The sequence below is a fragment of the Bos indicus x Bos taurus genome, chromosome 26 (genome assembly GCF_003369695.1).
Source record: "Bos indicus x Bos taurus breed Angus x Brahman F1 hybrid chromosome 26, Bos_hybrid_MaternalHap_v2.0, whole genome shotgun sequence".
NCBI lineage: Eukaryota > Metazoa > Chordata > Mammalia > Artiodactyla > Bovidae > Bos > Bos indicus x Bos taurus.
Window position 1 is genome coordinate 9800737 of NC_040101.1, and position 27052 is coordinate 9827788.

The window sequence follows — 27052 nt, forward strand, 5'->3', positions numbered from 1 at the left end:
ATGTCTCTAGAGAGCCCCATGTGGCAGGGAAGTGCAGGGGGATTCTAGAACCTGGGTGGCTTCTTCCCAATAACCAGTAAGCAGTCAGGCCCTCAGTCATACAGCTTCGAGGAAATGAATCTGCCAGCAACCTCACGAGCTTGCACATGGCTTCTCCCCACTCATGTCTTCAGATGAGAACACAGCCCAGCCACCACTGGATTGTAGACCTGACCCTGAGCAGGTGATGCGGCAAAGCTACCTGGACTATTGAGCCACCACAACTGTATAATAATAAATACACTCTGTTTTACGCCACTAAACTTGTGGTGCTTGACTACACTGAGATAGAAAACTAATCCACAGAGTGGGAAGAGAAACTCTCTTCCCTTGTTTTCTCCAAACCACAGAGTTCCATTTAAAAAGGTGGGACAGTCAGTAAGTCACTCCATACCTTATAATTACTGTCGTCCCTTCCTACCTCTTCGTCTGCCATGGTCAATGGTCAGGTATGTTGTTCTGTGTAGCAGGCAGAGAATGCGTCATGAAAGGGGAATCCCTGCAGCTCCCCACTGGACTATGTTGTTGCTGCTGGTGCTCCCTTCAGAGTGCTCCTGAATGTAATCAAGTTAGAGCTGAACTCAGGGAGCTTTGGGGTCAGTGATGGCAACAGACTCATGGCTCTGGTACTTTCCATCCTCAAACAACACAAATGGGAGTGCTATAGTTTGAACATGTCTCCCCAGAATTCACGTGTTGAATGCTAACCTCCCAAGGTAATCTCATTAGGAAATGGGGCCTTTGGGAGGTGAATAGGTCTGGAGGCAAGGGATTAGTGCTCTCATTAAAAGAGGCCCCAGAGTGCTCCCTACCCCCTCCACCATGTGAGGACATGGGGAGAAGACAGCCATCTACGAATCAGAAAGCAAGTTCTCACCAGACAGCACGTGGAATCTGCAGGCATCTTGACCTTGGACTTCCAGCCTCCAGACTGTGAGTAATCCAGTTCTGTTGTTTATAAGCCCCCCGCCCCCACAGTCTGCGGTGGTTTGTTATAGCAGCCCAACAGACCAAGACAGCGAACAAAAGGGCTAATGCGACCACTGCTAACAAGGAGAGTCAGCTGAGTATTTGAGCAGTCCCTTTCATGTTATTTTATTTCTTCTTATGTGGACCAGTGGAAGAAATTCTTCTGAAAACTGTTACGATAATGAGAAGACAAATGAAAAACTTGCATAGATAGGGATGCCCACAGTCTGGATTTTCAAGGCCTAAAAGATAAAACAAAGCAAATGAAACTTTTAGGATAAATGCAATCACCCTCTAGAAGGGTTGAAAAGAGGAAGGCCTAGCAACTGTGTAAGGTGCTTGCTTCTCAACTCTGGCTGCACACCAAGAATCATGTAGGGAAGGTTTTTAAAACAAACCTGAAAAAATTAAGTCTAACTTGAACACAAGAGAGTGCACCAAACTTAAGGATACATCTTAATGGATTTTCCCAGGTGAGCACTCCTATGTGGTCACCATCCTGATCATAATAAAGACCATTTCAGTTACTTCTGAAATCTCTCTCATATTCCCTCCTGGTCAACATTCCAGCTTCCCCTGCTCCCGCCTCCACAGTTCCGTTCAGTCACTCAGTCGTATCTGACTCTTTGCGACCCCATGGACTGTGGCACGCTAGGCTTCCCTGTCCCTCACCAACTCCCGGAGCTTGCTCAAACTCATGTCTATCGAGTTGGTGATGCCACCCAACCATCTCATCCTCTGTCGTCCCCTTCTCCTCCTGCCTCCCACCTGCACAAGGAAATTGCTATTCTGATTTCTAACATCATAGAGAATAACTTGAGAAGCTTTGAAAAATACTAATACTTGGGCCCCCCCCCACAACCCCCACAGGATATCTGTTCAAGTCTGGGAGGCACTCAGACCTGGGAACTTTGCAAAGGACCAGGTGATTCTGATTGCAGCCAGGACTGGTGTGCACACACACACCTATTCCCTGAAGGGCAGTGAGGGCTTGGATTCACAGCCTCCCAGCACTGCAGACAGGCTCTCCGGCAGGTTCTGGATTGCAGTCATCAGGAGCAAAGCCAGGTACTGAATCCACCTGGATGCCAGGGCAGCCCACTGAGGCAGATGACCTCAGTTCTTCTCGGATGAGCAACAGGCAGGTGGGCTGGGCTGTGGATTTCGCTGGAAGTGATAGGTGATGTCCAGGCAAGAGTGGAGGTGCTGGCAGCAAATACCCTCCACCAAACATCCTGCTTCCCCCTAAAAGTACCCTTCCATATTTATAAAAAGAACCTGCGTGCATACGTGCTCAGCCACTTCAGTCATGTCTGACTCTTTTTGACCCTATGGACTGTAGCCCACCAGGCTCCTCTGTCCATGGGGTTCTCCAAGCAAGAATACTGGAGTGGGTTGCTATGCTCTCCTCCAGGGGATCTTCCCGATCCAGGGATTGAACACATGCCTCCTGTATCTCCTGCACTGCAGGATTCTTTACTGCGGAGCCACTAGGGAAGCTGGAGAAAGGACCTGGTGTGACCCAAGTCAAGCAGTCTGGTTTGACTTAAGAGTTTTCAGTATGCCCAGATTTCATTCTAGGAGGTTTCTCTTTAGTGTAATTTGAAGCTGTGATAATCCTTTAAAAACCTAACAAACTTCTCCCGTAGAGCACTGGAGATGTAAAGCCAGTGATCCCAAAAAAGGTGCGGAGAGAAAAAGCAAAAAAAAGAAATCAAAGAGAAAAGACGAGCACGCACGTGGCTTTTGCAGGATGGCTCGGCCAGCCCGAACTTCTGCGTGATCTGGTTCGTCCTGAACTCTTGCCACTTGCCGTCCACCGTGGTCTGGGCTCTGATCTCGTACGTCACCAGGCGCTCGGCTCTTAGGCTGATGGGAGTGTTCTCATAGACCGTGGAGGCACATTCCAAGTCAGTGTGCCTTATTCTCTGCAAGAAGGGGGACCCGCCTTAGGTGGGACTGAAACCAGGGACCCAGAGTCAGCGAAACCTGGTTCCTGGCAAGCCCTCCTGTCTGATGTGTGCAGGGAGCAAGCACTTCCCCATGGCCCCATTTCCCGAGCACACTTGCTGCTGAGTCAGTTGGCATTTGAACCCTCACCGTGAGTAACGGCCGATGGACTGGGGTTTGGACAATTCAGGAAAATGCCAGGAAGTCAATCTGTATTGAATTGGAAGATCTTCACATGGCTTTGCCAGAATTTAGAAACTGACATAGTATTCATATGAGCTCTTCGACTACTGTTAAATAATTCATCTCTTCCATCCAGTAAAATCCATCATGTACGGAAATGCCTGAGTCACTGAAGACCAAGGACTGGCCCAAGGAAGAGAGGTGACCCACTCAAGGACACATAAAGAGGTGTGGCTAAGCTGGAAGAAAACCCAGGTTTCTCATTCATGTATCCATTCATGATCCAAATGTACCACCCCTACCTTCTTGATACTGTGATTGGCAGTGGTAATAGATATGATAGGACCTCCCTGGTGGGCCAGTGGTTAAGAATCTGCCTGCCAATGAAGGGGACAAGGGTTTGATTCCTGGTCTGGGACAATCCCTCATGCCATGGGGCAACTAAGCCCATGTGCCACCACTACTGAAGCCTAGAACCCGTGCTCAGCAACCACAGAAGCCAACGCACTTTGCAAAGAGGAGCCCGCACACTGCAACCAGAGAAAGCTCTCTCACAGCAATGAAGACTCAGTGCAGCTGAGAATAAATAAATTTTAAAGAGATATGGTAGTATTAAAGATACGGTTTCTCAAGGAGCTTAAAGTTTACGAGACTTCTAATCCAATCCCAAGTGGAGCATAAGGATCCACCATCAGAGTTGTCACCATCATCATGGGGCCTGTTCCAAGGTTTTTGCACAATTTAACACATTTAATACTCACAACAACCGAGGGAGGTAGGTTGTATTACCTTCTCTATCTTAAAGTTCTGGAGAGTGGACCTTAGGAGGTTCCTGAGCTCACCAAGATCATGCAGCTCACCAGGCAGTTTGAATTCAGTCTCTACTCTGAAAACCAGCTCTCCTGCCTCTCCTCAAAGTCCAGCAGGAGCTTGGAAGTGAAGGCCTTCACCCTCGTGCCTCCTCCAGGGTCCTGTCCACAGCTCTGCTTTGCCACCCTAAACAAGACCATTCCCTCTGTCTTTACAAGCACTACGCGCTACCTCCACGAAAGAAGGGCCACCTGTAAGGCATCACCCAGCATGTACAAGTTGAAAGCAAGTTGAAAGATTTTCCTGGCAGTCCAGTGGTTAAGACTTCGCCTTCCAATGCAGGGGATAGGGGTTCAATTCCTGGTTGGGGAGCTAAGATCCCACATGCCTCATGGCCAAAAAACCAAAGCAGAAACAATACTGTAACAAATTTAATAAAGACTTTTAAAATGGTCCATATAAAAAATCCTTAAAATAAAAAAAGAAAGAAAATGAATTGAGCCCCAGATGTGGTTTCAGAGGACTAGCATTTAACCCTGGCCTTAGCAGTGGAAGCCATACAAATGTGAAGACATTCAGTTTTGAGATCCTTATCCGTTAAATGGGCTAATAGCAGCAACCTCACCACGTTGTTGCAAAAATCAAATGACGTCAAATCTATCAGCCTGATTAACACCAGGCCTACAACACATTCCAAATGAATTAGCAATTCATGTTTAATCAATTATTATTAATTCAATATGAATTGACTGAATCTCAAAGGCTGTTTCAGAGACATACCTCTCTTAACACCAGGCCTACAACACATTCCAAATGAATTAGCAATTCATGTTTAATCAGTTATTCAATATGAATCAACTGAATCTCAAAGGCTGTTTCAGAGACATACCTCTGCTCTGCTGTCCTTCTTACCTGCATATGAAAACTATAGGAGGTAGTGTCATGCTTGATTCCTTTTATCTCAAAGAAGAATCCATATAAAGTAATCACTTTTGAATGTGTTGTATACTCCTAAATGAGGAAAGGTAAGCAACAAAGTGACAGGAAAAAAAAAAAAATCTCCAGTATTCAAAGGGAAGAGGACATAGCAAAACCAATTTTAGATGAGAAAGACTAAAGGGACTGATTTGTGATTTAAAACACGACAACAATTTTAGCCTAGGAAGGAGAAGAAAGGACAAACTGTAGTGACTTTACAAAGCTCTACAGGTTGGCACTCAGGGGCTGTATTTTTCACTCTACATGCCCCTTAGTGGGGAGAAGAAGGAGTTAAGCACGTTCTTGGATGACCCTCAGTCTGCAGACCTTTAAAACAGAGTGTTTTGCTACAATTCAGTGGGCCTAAGAGACCCTCCATGCCCACAGCATTACAGGGTGTCCTGGCCACTGCTGTCTGCAGTCTGTCCACTTGGACAGATCTCTGCAAGCAAGGGGCTGGACCCAGCCCTTCCAGGCTTGACCCAGGGGCAGTATCTGATGATAGATTCAGGACCCCAAACCCCTAAAATATGAACTCTTTTGAGGTCACTTCTTAGTGGCTTTAGTGAAGAGGGAGGGTTGCAGTCATTTCCTGGAGAGCCACGCCTATCCAGGGAGCCCGAGACAGTGCAGCTGCTGGCCCCTTGGGCTCCTCCGGCAGTTGAGCCCCCGGGTGCTCTGCAGCTGAGCTCACGACTCACAGCTGGTTCGAGTCTGGGCTCCAACAAAATAGCTGCCCAGATTAGCCACCTTGGCAACCTTAACCATGGGCTTGGAGTGGAATCTCTTCTTGAGCGGTTGGCAGCTCACCATATTTGTGGTGAAGAGGATGACCAACTCATCCCAGGTTGCCCAGGTCTTTCCTGACTTTAGAACAGAAAGTTCCACATCCCCAGGGAAATGACTCCAATCCTGAAAACTGAGACAGCTGGTCAACCTCATGGGGTGCTGTAGCTGTGTATATCAAGTTACTGAATGGCCTATCCCAGGGCCCTGTCTTGTGAATTTTACCCCTGAGCAGATGGTGAGTGTTCAAGAGCGACACCTACAAGTTCCTTTTCTGCCTTGGCCATCTTGCCACAGGTAATAATTGACCACGGTCATTGTACAAAGGTCTCTAACCAAGCACGAGGTGGGATGGTCCTTCCCCTTGCTCAGCCTGGTGGTCAGTACCTGGTTAAAAAGCAGCCCGAATCTCACCGCCTGGGTGCTTAGGTCTTTCACGTGGGCCATGTCGCCCCCATTCTCCAGCTGAAAGGAAAACACACACCACTTACCAGCAACCTGATTCCCCAACAACATCTTCACTGCATCGATCCCAACATCCCTCACTGTGTTCAAAAGAGTTCTGTCTCTGGAGCCTACATTCACCCATGAATCCAGTCCACAGTACTTACTGAAAACCTGCTAGTCAGGTACCCTGCTCAAGGATTTCCCAGGATGCAAAGATGAGGACACGAAAAATGCCCCAGCATTTTTTTCTTAGCTGAGAAATAAAATGTGTTCATTGGGAGCCCAATCACAAGGCAGAGCATATTCTTGGCTACAAACTCAAAACCAGGTATGGCCCCACGTGGCAGGCTGCACGTGATGACTGGGGTCAGGAGGGAGCACATTTCAGGAGGATGACATTGGTGGTAGAGGGCAAAGGGAAGGAGGTGTGTGGGCCAGAGGATATGAAGAGGGAGGTGGGGGACTCCCTGAGGTGTCCAGCTCCAGCTCCGAGACTGTCCCCCCTCTCTCTGTCACCCCTCTCCTTCTCTGCTCCATCAGAGCACAGTTCTGAGTTACATCCCAGAAGAGCACAGTTCCGCGGAGACCTTATCTGCTGTGCGGGGGCCATTGAGCCCTGTGGTTTGCACATTACAATACGTGTTTGTTGAGCTGAATTGAATTTTAACTAGTGACTCATAAACCTTCAGAACTCAAACACTGCCCCATTTCATCTCTGAAAATGCACGATTGGAAGCACATAAGAAGCACAATAGTTTGCACGGACAATTCACAAAGGGGGAAACACCACATGGAAAAATATTCATATTTACTAGTAATAAAAGGGGTGCCTATTAAAAAATGAGATGCCATTGTTCACTTCACAATTGACACAAGTGATGGAAAAGGAAAATGCTCTGTGTTACTGAGCTCAAAGGAAGGCACCTCATTTATCACTGGGGAAGGAGTAATTTGGTCCCAAGTTTGCTAATATATATCAAGAACAAAAGTGCACACTCCTTTTGGAGCCAGTATTTTTTACTCTTCAAATTATCCTATAAGAAAATAATTCTCAGTCAAAATAAACCATCATGTGCAAATGCATTCACCATACAGTCTATTTATAATAGTTAACAATCAGAAACACCATGACTTCTCTACAACAAAGGAGAAGCCAAGTAGCACTGGCCAGTCACCAAGGGGTAGGGTTAGGGTTAGGTTTTGTAGCACATCCTTTTGGTGAGTTTGCAGCCATTAAAAATGGTGATAAAAGAACATTTCATTACGCATTTCTTTTTTAAGACTGGAAGGTCATATGCAATGAGATGTTAGCAGTAGTTGTTTTGGGTGATGGGTCTGAGGGTATGCATTTGCTTTCTTTCAATTTCTCTGCATTTTGAAAATGTCCAATAATAAGTACATGACATTTGCTTTGGTGAGGGGACTCAGTGTGGAGGGCCATGTGGCCAATGGTCTCTGACTCTTCAGGTCAACAGGGCTGATGCTCTAAACACCTGGGCTCCAAGGCGGGGCCACCTCCCTCCTCCCCTCCAGGCTTGGCTCTGTCCACTTCCCCTGGGGAAGGATCCAGATACTTCCCAACCTCAGAAGCCCAGAGGTTTCAAATGCAAAACACATCCCCAGAAAAAAGCAAAGGCAATAAATTTTGCTAACTGTTTCCTTGTTGAGTTGGCGACTTACCGCGTGGTAGTGGTTGGCTGTAACCCGGACCAGCCAGGATTCAGGGAAGAAGTTTATGTGCCTAAGCTCTTCCAGATCCTTGCCTGGGAAGATGCACAAAGGGAACATTCTTATGGATTTATTCCTCACAGAACTGCAAAGTCTTGCTTACAGAGGAGAAGAGGAGGAAGTCAGGAGCTGAGAATGGGAGAGCATTCCTATCCCATCCTTAGACATGCGGGACCCAAGTGGGACATTCCAAGGCACTTTCTCCCAAAGTGTCCACAGCCAGCCTCCCCCATGCCCCGCCCACAATCCTGCCCAGGAAGGAGGGTTGAGATCCTATAAACAAGTGTTTTTGGAGTGTCTAGAAGCCATTTGGACAAATCTAGCTGGGCTCCATCAACCATTTGTTGGGTTTAGAGCTACTCATTCAATCTGGATGACTAGAAATGGCTTTGAAAAAGTTCTCCAATGTCCTTTCAGATGCAAAAACCTCACCGAGTGGCCACCTGGGCTGCCCCAAACACACTCCCCAAGAGTGCCCTCTTTTTCCAAGTCACAGCTGCCTTGCCTTGGGCCCAGAGCATAAGGATGAGGAAACTCTAGCCTGGAGCACAGACCCACCGAGCAAGGGAATGACCCAGAGGGGCTGCCGCACTAAGAGGCCAGGCACTTGGTTAGTTGGCAACAACCCAGTCCTGGGTGCCGAGTGCACTTTCACAATCACTGGGTCTCTTCCATCCATCGTCATGTTTCACAGAAACTCTGATTATCCCCGTTTTACAGACAAGGAAACTGAGGCTGGGTGGCTAAATGACTTTCCCCAAATCACACACTTTGGAAGTGACAGAGCCAGATCTCGATCTCAGCTGACTCTTTTGGAAATGGCTGGTGGGCTTCTCTGGGAGTGCTGAGGGGCGGGGCAGCCAACAGCCTCCCCTGGACGCCCTCCCACGGGCAGGACTTACCTTTGGTGATGCTGTGCAGACGCAGGCAAAGGAAGAGCGGGATCAAGTTCTGTCCCACATCACGGTCCAGAAAGGCACAGTTCTTGGGGAAGCTTAGCAGAGGTGCAAAGAGGATAAAAGGCTTTCAGAACCCTCCTTTCTGGAATAGGCTGGGGCTCATGAAAGTCACATCAGGGGCTAAGTGAGTCCACCCACCAGAGGTAGATGGTGCCTGGTTCTCTCTTGGATGGATGGGGAGTGTGGAAGCAGAGGGCAGCTGCCACTGAGGTTTTTACGAGACAAAAGGCTATATATCCCTGTGTGTACCACGTAGTGGGTGCTTGACAAATACTTATTAAGTGATGATGGAACACATGGGACTGTACAGAGGGTTTCAAAATACATTTTCTCACTTGAGTCTCACAAGCTTCTCAAGGGGGCAGACAGGACTAATACCATCGGCTCCATTTTACAGAGGAAAAAACGACGACTCAGCCAGGACTTGAACCTGTAGCTGCTGATTCTTCCTGCACACATGCTGCCCTTTGAGTAACTGGCCAAAGGGCAGCTGAGGCATTTCAAGAGCACTTTCTGGGACTTCCCTGGTGTTTCAGTGGTAAAGCAGCCGCCTGTCAATGCGGGAGACACCAGAGACACGGGTTCTGTCCCTGATTCTGGAGGATCTCACGTGCCATGAAGCAACTAAGCCCATGTGCCACAAATGTCGAGCTGCTCTAGAGCCCAGGAGTCATAACTACTGAAGCCCAAATGCCCTAGATCCCGTGCTCTGCAACGAGAAACCACTTCAGTGAGAAGCCCCCAATTGAAAAGCCCATGCAGCAACAAAGACCCAGCACAGTCAAAACTAAATAAAACTGTTTTTAAAGAAGCACTTTCTGGTAGAATTAAAAGGCAAGGTCAGATGAGTGGGTAACTCATTTTAGCAGCTGGTTCCGGGATCAGCTCTGCAACACTGTTAATACTAAACTCGGTTAATTTCCACACGTGGCTGACGTCAGGGCCGGGCTGAGATCACACTCACCTTGAGAAGACACGTACACACATCCACTCCTGTTTTGAAACAACTTGCTTTGTAAAATAGTCACTTTTGACCAGTGGGGACAACAAGGGATAATTTTCCAAGTCCCTTTGGAAACGTAGCCATTCCCTCAAGTCAGTTCCTGTATGAGACCAGCCAAGGGCACTTTTAGGATATTTTTCCATGAATCAGGAGTGGTGTCCAAATCACACCCTGTCCCAGCCAGACTGAACGCTCCATTGGCTCTGTGTCCTGCCTCTGCTGGGGGTGCCTACTGCCCTGCCTGGGGACCATTTGTTTTCACAAGATCTGAGAATTCCTGGGGCACTCCAACTCCTCTTCATGGCAGTGGTCCCAGGAGAGATCAGGGATGCTGAGGCATCGGGAGAGGGGATGGAGCACGAGGACGAGTGAGCGAATGCAAATTCAATGACTATTTATTAGAATCCACTGGGGACCTGGGCTTCCCTGGTGGTGCTAGTGGTAAAGAACCTGCCCACCAATGCAGGGGACATAAGGGACATAGGGTTCGATCCCTGGGTCAGGAAGATCCCCCGGAGGAGGGCATGGCAACCCACTTCACGGTATTCTTGCCTGGAGAATCCCATGGACAGAGGAACCTGGCAAGCTACAGTCCATAGGGTTGTACAGAGCTGGACACAACTGAAGCAGCTTAGCAAGCAAGCACTGGGGACCTATCTCTGGAGTGGATGGACCAGGCATAAATAAAGGAAGGCTGATACTTCCAGGAGTGCAGGGCTATTGATCCTGGAACCAGCCCTCCATTACCCAGGGCAGTAAGGGCTGGGCTGGTGGGGGCCATGCCAGTACCCCGAGAAACATGGACCTCTTAGCTGGACCAAAAACTCTTGCTTGCCTCCTTTTTCTGATTTGAAGGCCACTTCCTTCTCTGCCTCTCTCTTACCATTTAATGGAAGAAGAAGCTGGGCAGCATTGTGGCAGGTTCAGGCATCAAGGAGGGAAGAAGGGGCTGATGGCACAGCCCCCCAGTCCAGATTCGTGCTCTGAGGAATAAGCCTGTACTCTCGGCAAGGGCTCCCCCAACCCAGAGCAGCCTGGGAGAAGACCAAACCTGCTGGAGCTGCAGGTTAATATGGTCTCAGTCCAGAAGGGAAAGGACCACCTAGAAGACAGATTTCCCCTCAAGCTCAGAAGCCCCCAGGTGACAACTCCACAGATTGTGGGAAGGATGCTGGGAGGGTAAGGAGGGACCCGAGGCTCCCTGCAAGAGGCGCTCAGACCTAACAACCATTAGCCAGGACCTCTACGGACAGACCTCCTCCCCGAGAGGACCCTGGAAGGGTTTTGTTGAGACAGGCCCCTTTGGGTCACAGGAAGTGGGACTGATGGTGGCTGACTTGGCTAGGTCACAAGTCAGCTCATCCATTGCCCAGCCATGCTTGGGGTCCCAGAGCTCAGGCCCTGGAGTCAGACAGACCAGGTTCCAGTGCTGGGGCAGCCAGCCATCAGCCACGGGATCCCGCCTCCCCAGGCTTCCATCCTCTTCTCCGTCGGGAGGGGGGACAATAGTCAATGTACTTCCCTGGGAGAAGCAGAGGTGACAGTTCTTGTGAAGTGCTGGGCACAGCTGCTGGTCCCAGTGGTCCTCCCAATCACCACCATCGTCTCCTCCTCCCAGGAAGAGACCTGGACTGGAGCCGGTCAAATGCAGATCAGGCTTTTGGCGGCACTCATTATCACTTATTGTTCAGTCGCTTGGTCGTGTCTGACTCTTTGGGACCCCACGAACTGCAGCACACCAGGCTTCCCTGTCCTTCCCCATCTCCCGGAATTTGCTTAAACTCATGTCCACAGAGTCAGTGATGCCATCCAACCATCTCATCCTCTGACGTCCCCTTCTCCTCCTGCCCTCAATCTTTCCTAGCATCAGGGTCTTTTCCAATGAGTCGGCGCTTCGAATCAGGTGGCCAAAGTATTGGAGCTTCAGCTTCAGCATCAGTCCTTCCAGTGAATATTCAGGGTTGATATCTTTTAAGACTGACTGGTTTGATCTCCTTGCTGTCCAAAGCTGCCACCCTCTAACTCAACGGAGCTCCAGGCCACCTCAAAGGAAGTAAACAGTGGCCTCAGCTGCTAATTCTCTATATTCCCCAAACATCTGAGTGGTGTGGTCCAACCCCTTGAATCAATGGGCATAATCTTGCCACTAGAGCCAAGGGGGTGGACCACAGCAGAGCCCGGACTCTGTTGAGACTTCTGGAGACAGCCCGAGCATATCAGTCTAACTCAATTCCGCTGGTCAGGGTGGGGAGAGGGTGGCATCTGGATTTTCTAGGCCAAGGATAAACACACTCATCAGTCTCTTTATGTCACATAAAGTGGGGAAGCTGGCTGTGGAGTTAGAGCCCCTTTGCATGGCTGTTTGGTAGACTCAAAGGCTGGCCTGGCTTCCCCTGGTGCTGTGCTCTGTCTGTACAGACACTTTGGGGTTAGCAAGGGCATGGCAACCCAGTCTAGTATTCTTGCCTGGAGAATTCCATGGACAGAGGAGCCTGGTGGGCTACAGGCCATGGGGTCGAAAGGAGTTGAACATGACTGAGCAACTGAGCACGCACTGACTAACGTTTCTGAGAAAAGCTTCAGGCTATGGTGTCTGACTTTTAAAGGTCATCGGAAACCCTTGGAGCATGAGCCCCTTAGGGAGGATGGTTCATAGATCCTTGATCCTGAAAGACACACTCAGGTCACCTCTGGGTTCTGCTCACAAGGCACTGGGAACACATCCCTCCTTCTGACCTCCTGAAAGACAGCGCCCAGGAAAAGTCTCCATCACACCAGCGCAGGCTGTCGCTTCAGAGCTGCTGTGAGCCATGACCTTCTCCCTTCCTCCATCCTGTCATCAGAATCATTTACCCTTCAGACTCAGAGCCCCATTAGCCCAGCACTTCAAATTTTAGCCTTTTAAATGCACTCTACAATTCTGACTCATGCTACAGCACGGATGAAACTTGAAGACATTATGCTAAGTGAAATAAGCCAGACACAAAAGGACAGATACTGTGTGACTCCACTTACATGAGGTTCCTGCTGCTCTTTAAATGCTAAGTTGTGTCCGACTCTGCGACCCCATGGACTGCAGCCCACCAGGCTCCTCTGTCCGTGGGATTCTCCAGGCAAGAATACTGGAGTGGGTTGCCATTTCCTTCTCCAGGGAATCTTCTTGGCCCAGGGTTTGAACCCAGGTCTCCTGCTTGGCAAGTGGATTCTTTACCACTGAGTCAACCTGAGAAGCAGATGAGGTTCCTAAACAGTAAAATTCACAGAGACAAAGATAGAACGCTGGTTGCCAGGGGCGGAGGGAGAGAGGAATGGGGATTTACTGCTTTACGTGTAGGGAATTTCAGTTTAGGAAGAACAAGTTCAGGAGAAGGATGATGGGAACCGTTGTATGACAGTGAGAACGTATGTAATGCCCCTGAGATATACACATAAAAATGGGTAAAATGGTCATTTTTATGTTCATATGTGCTTTTTACCTCAATAAAGAAATTGGTGTTAAAAATTACTTCATCTCTATGAGAAATGTTTGAATATTTTAAAGTGAAGTTTGAAATACATGACGGACTTGGGGGCGATAATACACGACAAGAAAGGGAAAGGGCTTTTTTTCAAAAGGTAACTCGGTGCAGAAGACCCGGACGCCTTGTGAAACCCAAGAAGCAGGAAACGGTCCCCACAGCTGCCGACACCAAAGTGTGGTAAAGAAACACAGTTCTGAATGTCACCAGCACCACCATCACCCACCAAATGCCACTGCCATTCAGGGCGTCCTGCCAAGTGCCGTGCTGGGCCTCTGCTTTGAGTCAGAATGAACCTACGTCAGACTGAGGAGGGAGCATTGTTAACCTCCAGTCAGTAAACAGCAGTAGTGGGACTCAGACTCACGGCTGACACCTTTCAACACACACTTCATTTATGGAATACGTTCGGCTCTGCTTCCTGGACTGTCAACTCTGTGAAGATGGGGATTTTCATCTGTTCTGTTTACTCATATTCACAGCACCCTTTACAGTGTCTGGCTCTCCGCCAGCTTGCAATAATGTTAAGTGAATTAACCGGATGAATGAACTGGTCCTTGCCGACCCACCAGGCTCAGTCCCACCATCCCACCCCTCCGCTTACCCGTAGTTCCTAGGAATGCAGTTCCAGCCCAGGGCATGTGTGTGCACACACGCATATACACATCACACACATGTGCATGCACAGGCCAGGCTATTCTATGCCAATTTTCCTAACTCCTCATGGGGTTCTGTCCGTTGTTGCCATGCTTATTTGTCAGGCCAAGTCCTATTGGTCATTTATCGAGAGCAGTCAATGTCATCTTGATGAGGAAGATGAAGATGGTCCTGACCTTTGCCCAAAGGCAGAACTGAGACTAGAAATATTATCTAATAAGGACTCTAACTGCCCTTTGCAAAGGCCTCCTGCCTTCAGACACATATTCCTTGTGTTCTCCAAAGTCTCCACTCTTATGGTTGAAGAGGACGTTTGGGGTTCACCCAGTTTGGGTAGAAGGGCTTCCCGGGTAGCTTCCCTTCCCACTTCCCAGGCATAGTGGTGAAGAATCTGCCTGGTAATGCAAGAGACGGCAGGTTTGATCCCTGGGCTGGGAAGATCCCCTGCAGTAGAAAATAGCAACCCACTCCAGTATTCTTTCCTGCCTGACAAATCCCATGGACAGAGAAGCCTGGAGGGCTACAGTCCATTGGGGTTGCAAAGAGTCAGACACGACTGAGTGACTGAGCAGGCATGCACAGTTTGGGTGGAAAGCCAAGAAGCCAGGTGAGGGAGGTGCAAAGGTAGTAAGGAATAGGAATCAATGATATTTAGGCACCTTGAAAAGAAGGAGATTCAATTTCCTGGAAGCCAAGCTAAGGGGGAAGGGAGCCATGTGGTCAGAGTCAGAGAAGAAATCAAACCAAGAAATGCAAAAGTCAGGTCATGAGAAATCCTGACTTGAAATATATGAACCTCCCTGCATAGGGCTCAATGGAGAGACTCTGAGAGAGAACAACGTAACCACCTTCAATTCCATGACTCATGGAATACTTCAAAACGAATGTTCCTGTAAAGAGATCTGAGTTTCACACCGGGGTTGCCCGGTTTTATGAACACTGCATGGTTACATCTGCAAACGCCACCCATTAATCACCAGAGATGCATGGCTTCTGCCTGACCTGGCACCCAGAGTTATAGTGCATTTCATTCCAGACGCCTGAGGGCTGGGCCACGAGGGGTGCAGGGCATGGCTGGGTGGCTCTCCTTGGAGGCTACTCTCAAGTGGTGTATGTGAGGAGGTGGTGCTGGGTTTGTAGACCAGGGTGCACACACAGCCAGCACATGCTCTTGTTCTCTCTGCAAAAGACTCAGAAGGAGTCCGTCCAGTGTGCAGGTGGGATCCAGGAAGACTTCCAGGAGGAGTCCCTAAGCTCTGCAAAAACTGGGTCAGATTTGGACAGGACATGAGAAGGAGGAGGAGCTTCCCTGGTGGCTCAGACGGTAAAGAATCTGCCTGCAACGCAGGAGACCTGGGTTGGGAAGATCCCCTGGAGAAGGGACTTGCCTGGCGAAATCTATGGACAGAGGCTACAGTCCGTGGGGTCACAAAGAGTTGGACATGACTGAGCGACTCACACTTTTACTTTCACTAGGAAGGAGAAGACTTAACTGCAGACGTCAGGGAATCTAATATTTGGGACTGGGTGGAAACTGACCTCATTGACTGCTTTCAATGACCTCCTTCTGGTGAGGTTGCTGGAATCCACCCTTGCAGTGTCTGCAAGGGACCCATTTAGGGCTTAATGAAGCAGCTAAAGACAAGAATAACAGGTCTGTTCATGACTTGCCCTTAACTCTAAGATCTCAAAAGATGTGTCTGAAGATCTAGGCGCCCCAGGTCTACCCAGCTCCACCACCAATTTGCAAAAGTAAGCCCCTACCCTCCCTGGCCATTCATCCCTGAATAGATTTTACAGACATACTATTGAGTAAAAGAAGCCAGACATGAAAAGTCTATGCTCTAAGATTCTATTTATGTAAAATCCAAAAGCAGCCAAGACAATCTCCTAGAAAAAGAAAGCAGGATATTTTTTACCTTGGTGTGGGAGAGGTAGTGACTGAGATAAGACACATTAGGGGGCTGGTCAAGTTCTGTTTCCTGGTCTGGGTACTGGTTATGGGCTTCCCTGGTGGTTCAGACAGTCAAGAATTTGCCTGCAATGGAGGAGACACGGGTTCGATCGTTGGGTTGGGAAGATCCCACGGAGGAGGACATGGCAATCCAGTCCAGTATTCTTGCCTGGAGAATCCCATGGACAGAGGAGCCTGGTGGGCTACAGTTCGTGGGGTTGCAAAAGTGGGAAAGAGTGAGTAACTAAGCAGGTGTGTGCACTTTGCGGAAATTAATTGAGCTGTTCACTTAAGGTCTGTGAACTTTGCTGTATGTTTTATATTTTGATGAAAAATGTACTTTAAAAAAAAGTGGAAAATTTGCCTCTGGCCCTTTTCCCATGGATGAGTCTTTGCAGCTCCCCTGGGCTTCTCAGACTGCTAAGTGGAATGAAAGGATGACTTTTCCTCCATAGACCAATGAAGGCAGCGGGTTTGCTTACATTTTTTGTTTTTCTTACAAGGAAATGTTAAATTTAATTCTGGACAGCCTATTTGTTTTTCTAAATTAACTACTGCCAGGAAAACAGGCTGTGGGTGCTGAGCTGTGTGCCTGTGTGTGTGTGTGTATGTGTGCGCGTGTAAGTGTACACACATGCCTGTGTCCTTTCTATACTGATGAGTTTAGACAAAAATGAAAATAAGCTTGAAGATGTTCTTAAACATGGTGATGAGCAAATAAATCGCCCCTTTAACTTTCCACTGGTGTCCCCAGGAGTGTTAATCACTCAGTCATGTCCAACTCTTTGTGACCACACGGACTGTAGCCCACCAGACTCTTCTGTCCATGGAATTCTCCAGGCAAGAACACTGGGGCGGGTAGCCATTCCCTTCTCCAGGGGATCTTACGGATCCAGAAATCGAACCTGGGTCTCCTGCACTGCAGGCAGATTCTTTACCCTCTGAGCCCCCTTGGTGCCCCTGGCATAGAGAAAATGTCCAATAAATATGTTGAATGAATGAAAGAAAATAGATGAATAAAACACAAGTGAGTACAAGACTTGGACATATATCTTTATTTGCAGGTACAGTGGTGCCGAAGGAGTTAACTACTTAGATACCTTCCCTCCTAGCTCAAGACATTGCCAAGACAGATGAGCAAAGGAGTGTCTGGTCTGTTTGGCTCAGTTGCTGCTCCAAACTCTCCTTTCTGGACACTGGGCCACTGCTGGCCCAGCTGGAACCCCGAGCTGCAGCTCAGCCTCACTCCTGGCTGGTCTGACACTCAGGCAGCTACTCTCGCTGCTGTCATGCTATGAAAGTCCTGTTGCGGAGGTCCACTCTGACCTCTCTTCTAAACCACTCTGTCATTTAAATAATTTCAACAACAGATGCAACTTTAAAAATGGGGCAAGCCAGCCAACTTCCTTGGTTCTCATTCCCAGGCCTGTGTACTGTCTCCCAAGGTCTGCTCTTCTGCCCCACCTTTCAATGCTCCTGGCGTGTCCCCGTCAGTGGCCATGGAAACTTCCCTGCCTAGCTGTTCCCTCTGTCTTCACTGGACTGTGGAGCTCAGCTCTCCTGGTGACTCAGTTCTGGAGACCATGGCTTCCCACAGGCTCCCTCCTCCACCCCAGGAGTAGAGGTGCCTTCTCGAAGCCTGAGCCCTCAGGCCAGCAGCTCTGAAGCTCAGCCCTGAGGATCCTCAGGCCAACACAGAGCCTGGGCACCATCAGCGCCTGCTCATGTCCTAGGTCGGCATCACCAACCTAGTGAGACATTATTTCTTGCTGAGCCTCATGAAAGCCTTAGAACTCTTCCTAGTCTAGTCCACCAAACAGACCCTACTCATCAATAAAGATGGAAGGACTTCCCTAGCATTCTGGGGGTTAAGACTCTGCTCTTATCCACTACAAGGGGCGCAGGTTCCATCTCTGGTCAGGGAACTAAGTTCCCACATGCCACAGGGTGTGGTCTAAATACATAAATAAACAAAAAAAAAAAGCCACACCTCTTATTTTGAGTTGCAGCAGACATGCTGTTCTCTGAGTCTGGCATCGGCATAGTAAGACCCACTTCTCTGATGAATGTTTGATGGAGAAGGAAATAGCAACCTACTCCAGTATTCTTACCTGGAGTATCCCATGGACGGAGGAGCCTGGTGGGCTAACAGTCCATGGGGTCACAAAGAGTCGGACACGACTGAGCGACTTGACTTCACTTCACTTCATCATTCCCTAAGCTGTTACATGCTCAGCATTGTGCTCCGTAAGCTTGGGCCACAATACAGGATTACAAACCCTCCCTTTCAAGCTGCTTATGATGTGCCCGGGGAGGCAAAATGCATGTGCCCACCAAGCCGTTCATAAGGAACCAGTGGTTGAAGCTCCCACAGGGTCCCCTCCATGGATGGACAGAGAAGAAGGGGCAACGCCAGCTGGCTGGAGTGGGGTGCTGGGGAGAGAGACTGCTCATCCCTTGGCTCAGTTCAATTCAGTCCCTCAGTCGTGTCCGACTCTTTGCAACCCCAGGGACTGCAGCACAGTAGGCCTCCCTGTCCATCACCAACTCCCGGAGTTTACTCAAACTCATGTCCAAACTCATGCCATCCAACCATCTCATCCTCCATCATCCCCTTCTCCTCCTGCCTTCAATCTTTCCCAGCATCAGGGTCTTTTCCATGAGTCAGCTCTTTGCACCAGGTGGCCAAACTATTGGAGTTTCAGTTTCAACATCAGTCCTTCCAATGAACAACACTCAGGACACACATTTGGGAGGTGAAGTCATTGACCAGGGAGACCTGTAGGTGCCACCATGCTGAGCGTGGGTAGTGAGCTGGGATGGTAGGCAAGCCACCCATAGTCCTAAAAATGGGCCATGGGCCTCCAAGTTGGGGGTGAGCCTGGGTGATCACCAGGGGGAAGAGCATCTGAGGTCCAGAACTGTCTCGTCTTTTCTCCCAAGAGGACACCAAACCTGCCGGAGGGAGAGGGAGGGGAAAGGAAGGAGGGATGCAGGGCAGGTGGGCAGGCTGGCAAGACTCTCTCCCACCCTGCAGTCAGAGAATATAGCGCCAGGTAAAGGATACCATCCCGACTGCTCAGGTTGGGCAGGGAGGCCATTTGGAAACACATGAACGGTTTCCAACAAGGAATCCCAGCAGGCTCGGGGCCTTGGAGAAATGCACGACACAGAGGGCTGAGGTCCGGGATCAAAATGGAATCACTGTGGATTCGGGAGGAATGGAGAAGCTATAACTGTGAGACCTACCCCCAGGCAGGAGGAAGCTTCGAGACCCCAGCTCAGGCAGGCCCAGGAATCCTCACTTTCAGGGCCATAGGCCTCAGCTCCCTCACTTCCACTTGTTCCTCTCCCAGTAAAAAACAGTTGAAATGAATCACCTACATTCTAGCTCATTTCCTATCTCCCGGTTCTAGACGTTTCCAGTAGGAGACCTAACCTGGTGCCAAGTAGTGACTTTTCCTGGTGTGCATGACTCACTGGAAAAAGTGCCTCTTGGGCTATTAAAAGAGTTGGCGGGGTGTGGATTTAAGACATTCGAGTTCAAAGCAAATTATATAGAAGCTAAGCAAGGACATATCATTCTGGCAATGAATACTGCTTTCCCCCGATAAGACAGGAAAAAACGGGCTCTTTAGTTGACGTGGTGCACAGATGTTCTAGGAAAGGATTAACTACTTCGGAACAAGGCCAGTGAAATTTGGCATAAGCTGGTCAACGTGCTGATGAATGTGTGGACGGTGTGTTTGCTAAATGCACTTGTGCAAAAGGAAAGGCATCTCCTGATTTCCTTGAACACACCTTATCTTGCTTGGAAGCCCCCATCACTGCTGATGTGGGGAACAGAAGGTAAGCCTGCCCATGAAGCTAAGACAGTCCATCTAGGGTAGATCTTCCTGGCGCTGTCTTTGCCCATAGGACCACCACACTCAGCAACCAGCATGGATGATATGAGAGTATTTACAAGGTTTTAATAGAGGCTAAAAAGACACAGTGGGTGTCCCAGGTGGCTCAGTGGTAAAGAATCTGCCTGCCAAGGCAGGAGATGTGGGTTTGATCCCTGATATAGGAAGATCCCCTGGAGAAGGAATTGGAAGCCCACAGCAGTGTTCTTGCCTGGGAAATCCCATGGACAGAGGAGCCTGGTGGGCTACAGTCCATGGGGCACAAAGATTGGACATGCCTGAGAGCCTAAACAACAACAAAGAGGTGCAAAATAGGTTGCTGCTTTCACCTGCACCCCCAGCCTGTTCCCGGGCCCCAAACTGCCCAAGCTGACATTGCTAATGGGCCGAACAGACAGAAAACACAGGCAGAGGAGGACAGGGCAGGGGAAGGAGATGCGCTGCAAGGCAAGTTTAGAAGCAACTGGCTAATCACAGCACTGAACCGATCGGCAGCCTCAGAACTGTTCCAAACACCAAACCTGGGGGTTCACTACTGAACCAACTGCAGCATGCACAAGAGAGGAACCCTCTCATTCCAGGAATGGGAAGCAAAGCTTCTTGGCAGTTGGCAAGTCTGGGTTCAAGTCAGGCTCTAACCCCTTATCACTTGTATGATCTCTGACAAGATAGTCATCTCCACCTCAGTTTCCTCATCTGTGAAATGGGAATAATAAATCCAGCCCCAAGTATGACATAGATTAAATGAGATTACAAATAGAAAGTACTGGTCAGAATTGCTGCATTTAGTAAGCATAATTAAATGGTGCCCATCCTTATCCTGTAAGTTATTTTTAAAATTAACTGGAGTATAGTAAAATTATCGGAGTATAGCAAAATTATTAGAGTTGCTTTACAATGTTCTGTTAGTTTCTGCAGTACAGCAAAAGGAATCATTTATATGTCATTTTTCACTGAAATGTTGAGATATATAACTTTTAGAATTTATAAGCTTAGAGAGTCTAAGAGACTAGATTAATGCTATGAAGTCTTTTTAAGTTCAAATGCTTTTTCATCTGTCCAGAACATTCGGAATGCTGCTATCCAGTGAGACACAAACCAGAATGCTCTGGTCTGATTTAGGCATATTTTAAGTATGAAAAACTCAAGGCCAATACAGAATGGTAATTTCCCTGAGGGAAAAAAAGTACCTTTTGTATCATGCTTTTTACTGGACATAGAACACGTGACTGTCATAGACATGACATAGACTGTCACAGTCGTGGCACAGATGCACATGACTGTCTCATAACTCCTATTATACATGGAAAAGGCAATGGCACCTGACTCCAGTACTCTTGCCTGGAAAATCCCATGGACGGAGGAGCCTGGAAGGCTGCAGTCCATGGGGTCGCTAAGAGTCGGACACGACTGAGCAACTTCACTTTCACTTTTCACTTTCATGCACTGGAGAAGGAAATGGCAACCCACTCCAGTGTTCTTGCCTGGAGAATCCCAGGGACAGGGGAGACTGGTGGGCTGCCATCTATGGGGTCACACAGAGTCGGACACGACTGAAGCGACTTAGCAGCAGCAGTGGTGCAAAGTTATCCCATGATCTTAGATCCCATAAGAAAACCGCACTGTAAGCCCTCTGAATGATACTATGAAAAACAGTATCACTAACGCTTCCTCCACGGTATTAGGAGCAAAGAAACAGTGTGTGCACAATTCGTCAATCAACACTATGTTACGTTACCTGCTAAAAAACATCAACACGGTTTGGTACATCGGAAACGTCTGAGTTTTGTTGTTCAGCTGCAAGTAGACCCACAAAAGGAGCGTTTTCAGAAGGTCAAACTCACTAAAAGTAAACAACCTGGCCAAAACAAAAGATTGAGAAGTCAATTGAGGAGTAGCAAAAACCATGCTGTGTGTATGAGAGTGAAAAGTTGAGAGTGAGTTCAGGAAGGAGGCGACGCCACCCTGAGTCTGTATGTGGACTCACAGAGAGATACCAAGTCTCAGGTCACTCAGCTGGTAACTGGCACGGCTGGGACTTGATCTTCAGCCAACCTGAGCCTTCACCCACCTGCTGTGCACTCTAAAATCATGACCATCTCATTGAATGAGCTCCTAGTAGGAGGCGGTGTTCTCAAGGTGGTTCCATATGTCCTTTTATTAAATTCCACCCAGTAACCCTGCAAAGTTGGGATATATTTCTTACTTTTATAGATGTGGCTTCCCCGGTGGCTCAGACGGGAAAGAAACTTCCTGCAATGCAGGAGACCCAGGTTCAATCCCTGGGTCAGGAAGATCTCCTGGAGAAAGGCATGACAACTCACTCCAGTATTCCTGCCTGGAGAATTCCATGGACAGAGGAGCCTGGTGGACCCCAGTCCATGGGGTCGCAAAGAATTGGACATGACTGAATAACACTTTCACTTTCATACTTTATAGATATGGATATTATTAAGACTGACCCTGTTTATTTAAAAATTTAATGTTTTGTTCAGCATATTAATTTTCACTGTAAAATATGGCACTAAGATATACTTTATCTCAATGGCTGAAGGTTTTTGGTGTCCCTTAAGTATTGCACCCAAGGTGAATGCTTCATTGGTCATATTCCAATTCTGGGCCCAACTGGGGAATAACTTGTCCAGAGTCACACAGTTCTGAGGTCAGACCTGGGCAGGGGTCAGTTCTGCCCCAAGTTGGCTGCGGAATCTCTTGCAGGCTGCTTTCCGGCCCTGCAGCTGCAACTCGCTCATCTGTAATGTAGCGATTACAGCCACTGCTAAGAGGGTACAGTAAGTTCCCTACACACACAAAGCTCTTTCTGAGAGCGAGCTCAGAAGTCCAATTTGTCCCTAAATCCAGCAAACTTTCGAGCCCTGGGTCAGGAAGATCCCCTGGAGAAGGGAATGGCAACCCACTCCAGTATTTTTGCCAAGAAAATTCCATGGGCAGAGGAGCCTAGCAGGCGGGCTACAGTCTATGGGGTCGGAAAGAGTCAGACACGACTGAGCGACTAACACTTTCACACTTTCCTACAAACTTAGCCTAGGTACCCAACTAACACAATTAGCTATTTACCACTTTTTTAATGCTTGTTTCCAGACATCCTAGACTTGAAGTAAAGATACTGTACCATATACAGTACAGTAAAGCACACAAAACCACAATTGCTTATAGAGGGTGCATACATGTGACAGTGTATGCCAGGCATGTGCACTATCTTATATGACTGGACATGAATGAATGCACGTACATCTTTGAAAGCTCGAAACTTGAAGCAGGTAGGAGACTGACTGTACTATGAAGGCTGTGTGGGGTGAGTTTGTATGATCTGTGTGAGTTTCCTGTCACTGCTGTAATAAACTGCCACAAACCAAGAGGCTTAAAACAACACAAATTTGTTGTTGTTTGGTCACTAATTCATTTCTGACTCTGCGACCTCATGGACTGCAGCATGCTAGCCTCCCCTGTCCTTCAGCATCTCCTGGAGTTTGTTCAGATTCATGTCCACTGAGTCAGTCATGCTATCTAACCATCTCATCCTCTGCTGCCCCCTTCTCCTTTTGCCTTCAGTCTTTCGTTCCAGGATCCCTAAGTACAAAATGACCCTCACTGGGTTAAGATAAGGGTGTGGGCGTGGCCATGCTCCTTCCTGAGGTTCTATGTGAAAATCATTTCTTTGCCTTTTCCAGCTCCTAGAGGCCACTGGCATGCCTTGGCTTGTGGCCCCTTCCTTCATCTTCCAGCCAGCAGCACAGCATCTTCAAATCTCCCTCTGGTTCTGACTCTTCCTCCTCCCTCTCCCACACTGAAGAGTCTGGTGATTCCATTAGGGGCACCTGGGAAATCCAGGGTAACCTCCCCATCTCAAGGTCATTCTAGTGCCACTTTAGTCTCATCTGCAAACTTGATTCCCCTTTGCTGTGCAACCCAACGTTTTCACAAGTTCCAGGGGTTGGGATGTCAACATCTTCGGGGGACCATTATTGAGCTGACTGGGCTTCCCTGGTGCCTCTGGGCTTCCCTGGTGGCTCAGATGGTAGAGAATTTGTCTGCAAGGCAGAAGACTAGGGTTTGATCCCTGGGTCAGGAAAATCATCTGAAGAAGGGAATGGCCACCCACTCTAGTATCCTTGCCTGGAAAATCCCATGGACAGAGGAGCCTGGCCGGGCTACGGTCCACAGGGCTGCAAAGAGTCAGACACAACTGAGTGCCTAACACACACACACAGACACACTGAGCTGACCACACATACAGCCTGCCTAGCACAGTTCCTGGACACAGCAATGGGCTCAGAGGACAGCAGCTCCAACTCCTAGGTGGTGGGGCTCAATCCTGGCTCCAGAGCCCACACTGTGCCTGCAGCAGCGCAATGCATCTCAATAAGAAACAAGGGGGACTCCCTGGCAGTCCAGCGGTTAAGACTGCGCTTCCAGTGCAGGGGGTGTGGGTTTGATCCCTGGTTGGGGAACTAAGATCCCATATGCCGCGCAGCACCAAAAAAAAAAAAAAGAGAGAGAGAGAGAGAATAAATCAAGAAATAAGGGATGAGGAGAAGAGGATGTTGCTGTCCATTAAGTCAGCTCTGTAAAGGATGCTTCCCAAACAGGTCCTCTCACAGCCTCTGATGACTTAGTTCTCCAAGGAGTCATTGCACCATTTCTTAAACCCATTGATATTTTCTGTCTCTGACCGTGGAGATGTACCCTGGCTTCAAAATGTATCACAGCCTCTTCACCCACCACTTCAGCGGTCATGATGGGTGCAAGCCAAGCTCAATCGTGACTCCAAGGGCAGCAGGAATGTCGCCTTCCCACCTCCCCCACTATTTCTGGATGTGGTAGGACGGTCTCTTTCCTATTCTTTGTTCTTAGGCACCTACAGATGCACCAGTTTTGACTGTGGGCAGACAGGACTGAATTTGTCACTGTCTGGGCAATAATGGAGAGGCAGGAGGGGAGGGCTCATAGAACCTCCTGGAACGAGGTTCCCAAAAAAGAACTCTGCCAGGACTCCAACCACTGCTGGGCTGGGGGGCTACGAGTCTTCTGTTGCAGAACCCACGCTTGAGGTCCCCACGCCCAGAAGGTTCTTTGAGATCTTACTAAAGAGGGGTTTACGACACAAGGGGAGTAATGAAGAGCCCCACGGATAAGGACCCTGGTTACAATTTTATGATGAAAGATAATTGTCGAAATAAAGGCCTCGGTTTTTAGTCCAAGTATCAGCTGCTGTTTAGTCACCGAGTTGTACCCAACTCTTTAGCGACCCCATGGACTGTAACCCAGCAGGTTCTGCTGTCCATGGGATTTCCCAGGCAAGAATACTGAGGTGGGTTGCCGTTTCCTCCTCCAGGGGATCTTCCTGACCCAGGGATCAGACCTGTGTCTCCTGCACAGGCAGGCAGAGTCTTTACCACTGAGCCACCCGGGAAACCCAAGCATCAGCTGGGTTTGCACTAGGATGAAATCCAAGCATCACCCTAAAATATTAGTTCCTACAGGAAATCATCACACTGAGGACATTCAAACATTTTTTCATTTACCTAAGAGTTCTGATGATCTGAATCGAGATGGAACTCACAGAGATCCTAAACTTCCCTCTAGCACAGGCAAACATCTGGACTGCTCTACATGTGTTTTCAGGGGCTCTCAAGCGGCCACTGAGATGTAATGAGTGTAAGAATGCCTTTAATAAGACACTGTCCTCTATTTTTTGTGTGTGAGAAAACTATATATAAACAATAAATGTCTCCTTTTGAATACAAGCCCTAGAGAAAGCCATGTCCAAGTGAACAAGAAAATATGAATGAGGTTACCCATTGCAGCACTGACTGTCCTAGCAAGACAGGAAGCCAAACCAAACACAAGACATTAGAAAGGGAATGAAAAAAATTGCTGTCTGTTCACCCACTGGAGCCCTGTACAACAACTAAAATTAAAAACGCTGATTAAGTACATAAATATCAACATGGAGAGAACAAGTCACATGATGTTCGTGAATAGTAGCAGAATGTCACAATCTGAGAAATTTAAACCTTTGCAAAACCATACTGTGCATAATTTTCGCATGTACATATATGTAGCAAGCATGTAATCTCATGGGTTAGAGGCACACAAATTCACAACAGTGGCTTGGTTGACTTTAAGGAGGGGAGGAAGACAAGAGGAAAGATGAAGAATAAGGCTGCGAGGTGGAGGGAGGGCTGGGGAAGGTGACTTCTGCTTTGTTGGATGTTTTATTTCTTAATTTATGACAAAATTTTACCATGTGTTCATTTGAGGAGATGGATAATCCAACTGTATTTTGTATTATCTGCCTACCTTTGTAACTTTTTTTTTATAACAAAAAAGATGACCATCCATATGTCTGGCCATCAATAAGGAATAAGAAGGTTTGGAGCAGAGCACATCAGTGGACTGATAATAACCATGGGTGTTGAGGCCACTCAGACCTGGCTTCAAATTTCAACTCTCATTTTGCATGAGGGGAGCAATCCCTTCCTGTGATCTCCATTCTGCAGGGGAAACTACAAGGAACACCCTCCAAAGGGGCTGCTGTAAGAATGAGACCTGATTGCCCACTCAGAGTATTCCATACACCCCAGTGCTTCATAACTGGTAGGTGGTGGTGTTATCAGCCAGAGAAGCATTGTTGTTCAGTCGCTCAGTTGTGTCCAACTTCTTGCCACCCCATGAACTGCAGCACACCAGGCTGCCCTGTCCTTCACTATCTCCCGGAGCTTGCTCAAACTCACGTCCATTGAGTCGATGATGCCATCCAACCATCTCATCCTCTGTCCTCCCCTTCTCCTCCTGCCCTCAGCCTTTCCCAGCATCGGGGTCTTTTCTTATGAGTCAGGTTTTTGAATCAGGTGGCCAAAATATTGGAGCTTCAGCTTCAGCATCAGTCCTTCCAAATAGCTTTGGGAAATACTACATTTGAGAGGGAAGCCCATTGGTGCTGCAGATGCCGTAGAGGACGTGGCAGCTGTTCTCAGGGAATTCCTGAGCCCTCCGGACTCCTTGTATCATAGACAGGAAGTCAGGGAGGAAGACACGTTCCCCCTGGTTGCAGGGCAGCCTTCCGTGCAGCTAGAACTAGATAGATAACCGTCTGAATTCTCCACCCTCCTAAGTCGACACGGAGATTGGCTTCCAGAAAA

At 48.3% G+C, this 27052-nt stretch overlaps 1 protein-coding gene across 1 annotated transcript in view; it reads right to left on the reverse strand.

The window, feature by feature from the left end:
* Positions 1-1107: 1107 nt before the first annotated feature.
* Positions 1108-27052, reverse strand: part of BTBD16 (BTB domain containing 16) — a 52692-nt gene continuing 26747 nt past the window's right edge. The window contains exons 10-16 of the mRNA XM_027529190.1: positions 21625-21744; positions 8793-8884; positions 7843-7925; positions 6103-6180; positions 4864-4962; positions 2748-2936; positions 1108-1250 (exon numbers count right to left, since the gene is read on the reverse strand). Coding sequence (XP_027384991.1) covers positions 1182-1250; positions 2748-2936; positions 4864-4962; positions 6103-6180; positions 7843-7925; positions 8793-8884; positions 21625-21744 — 730 coding nt within the window. The 3' untranslated portion in view covers positions 1108-1181. The remainder of the gene's footprint in view (positions 1251-2747; positions 2937-4863; positions 4963-6102; positions 6181-7842; positions 7926-8792; positions 8885-21624; positions 21745-27052) is intronic.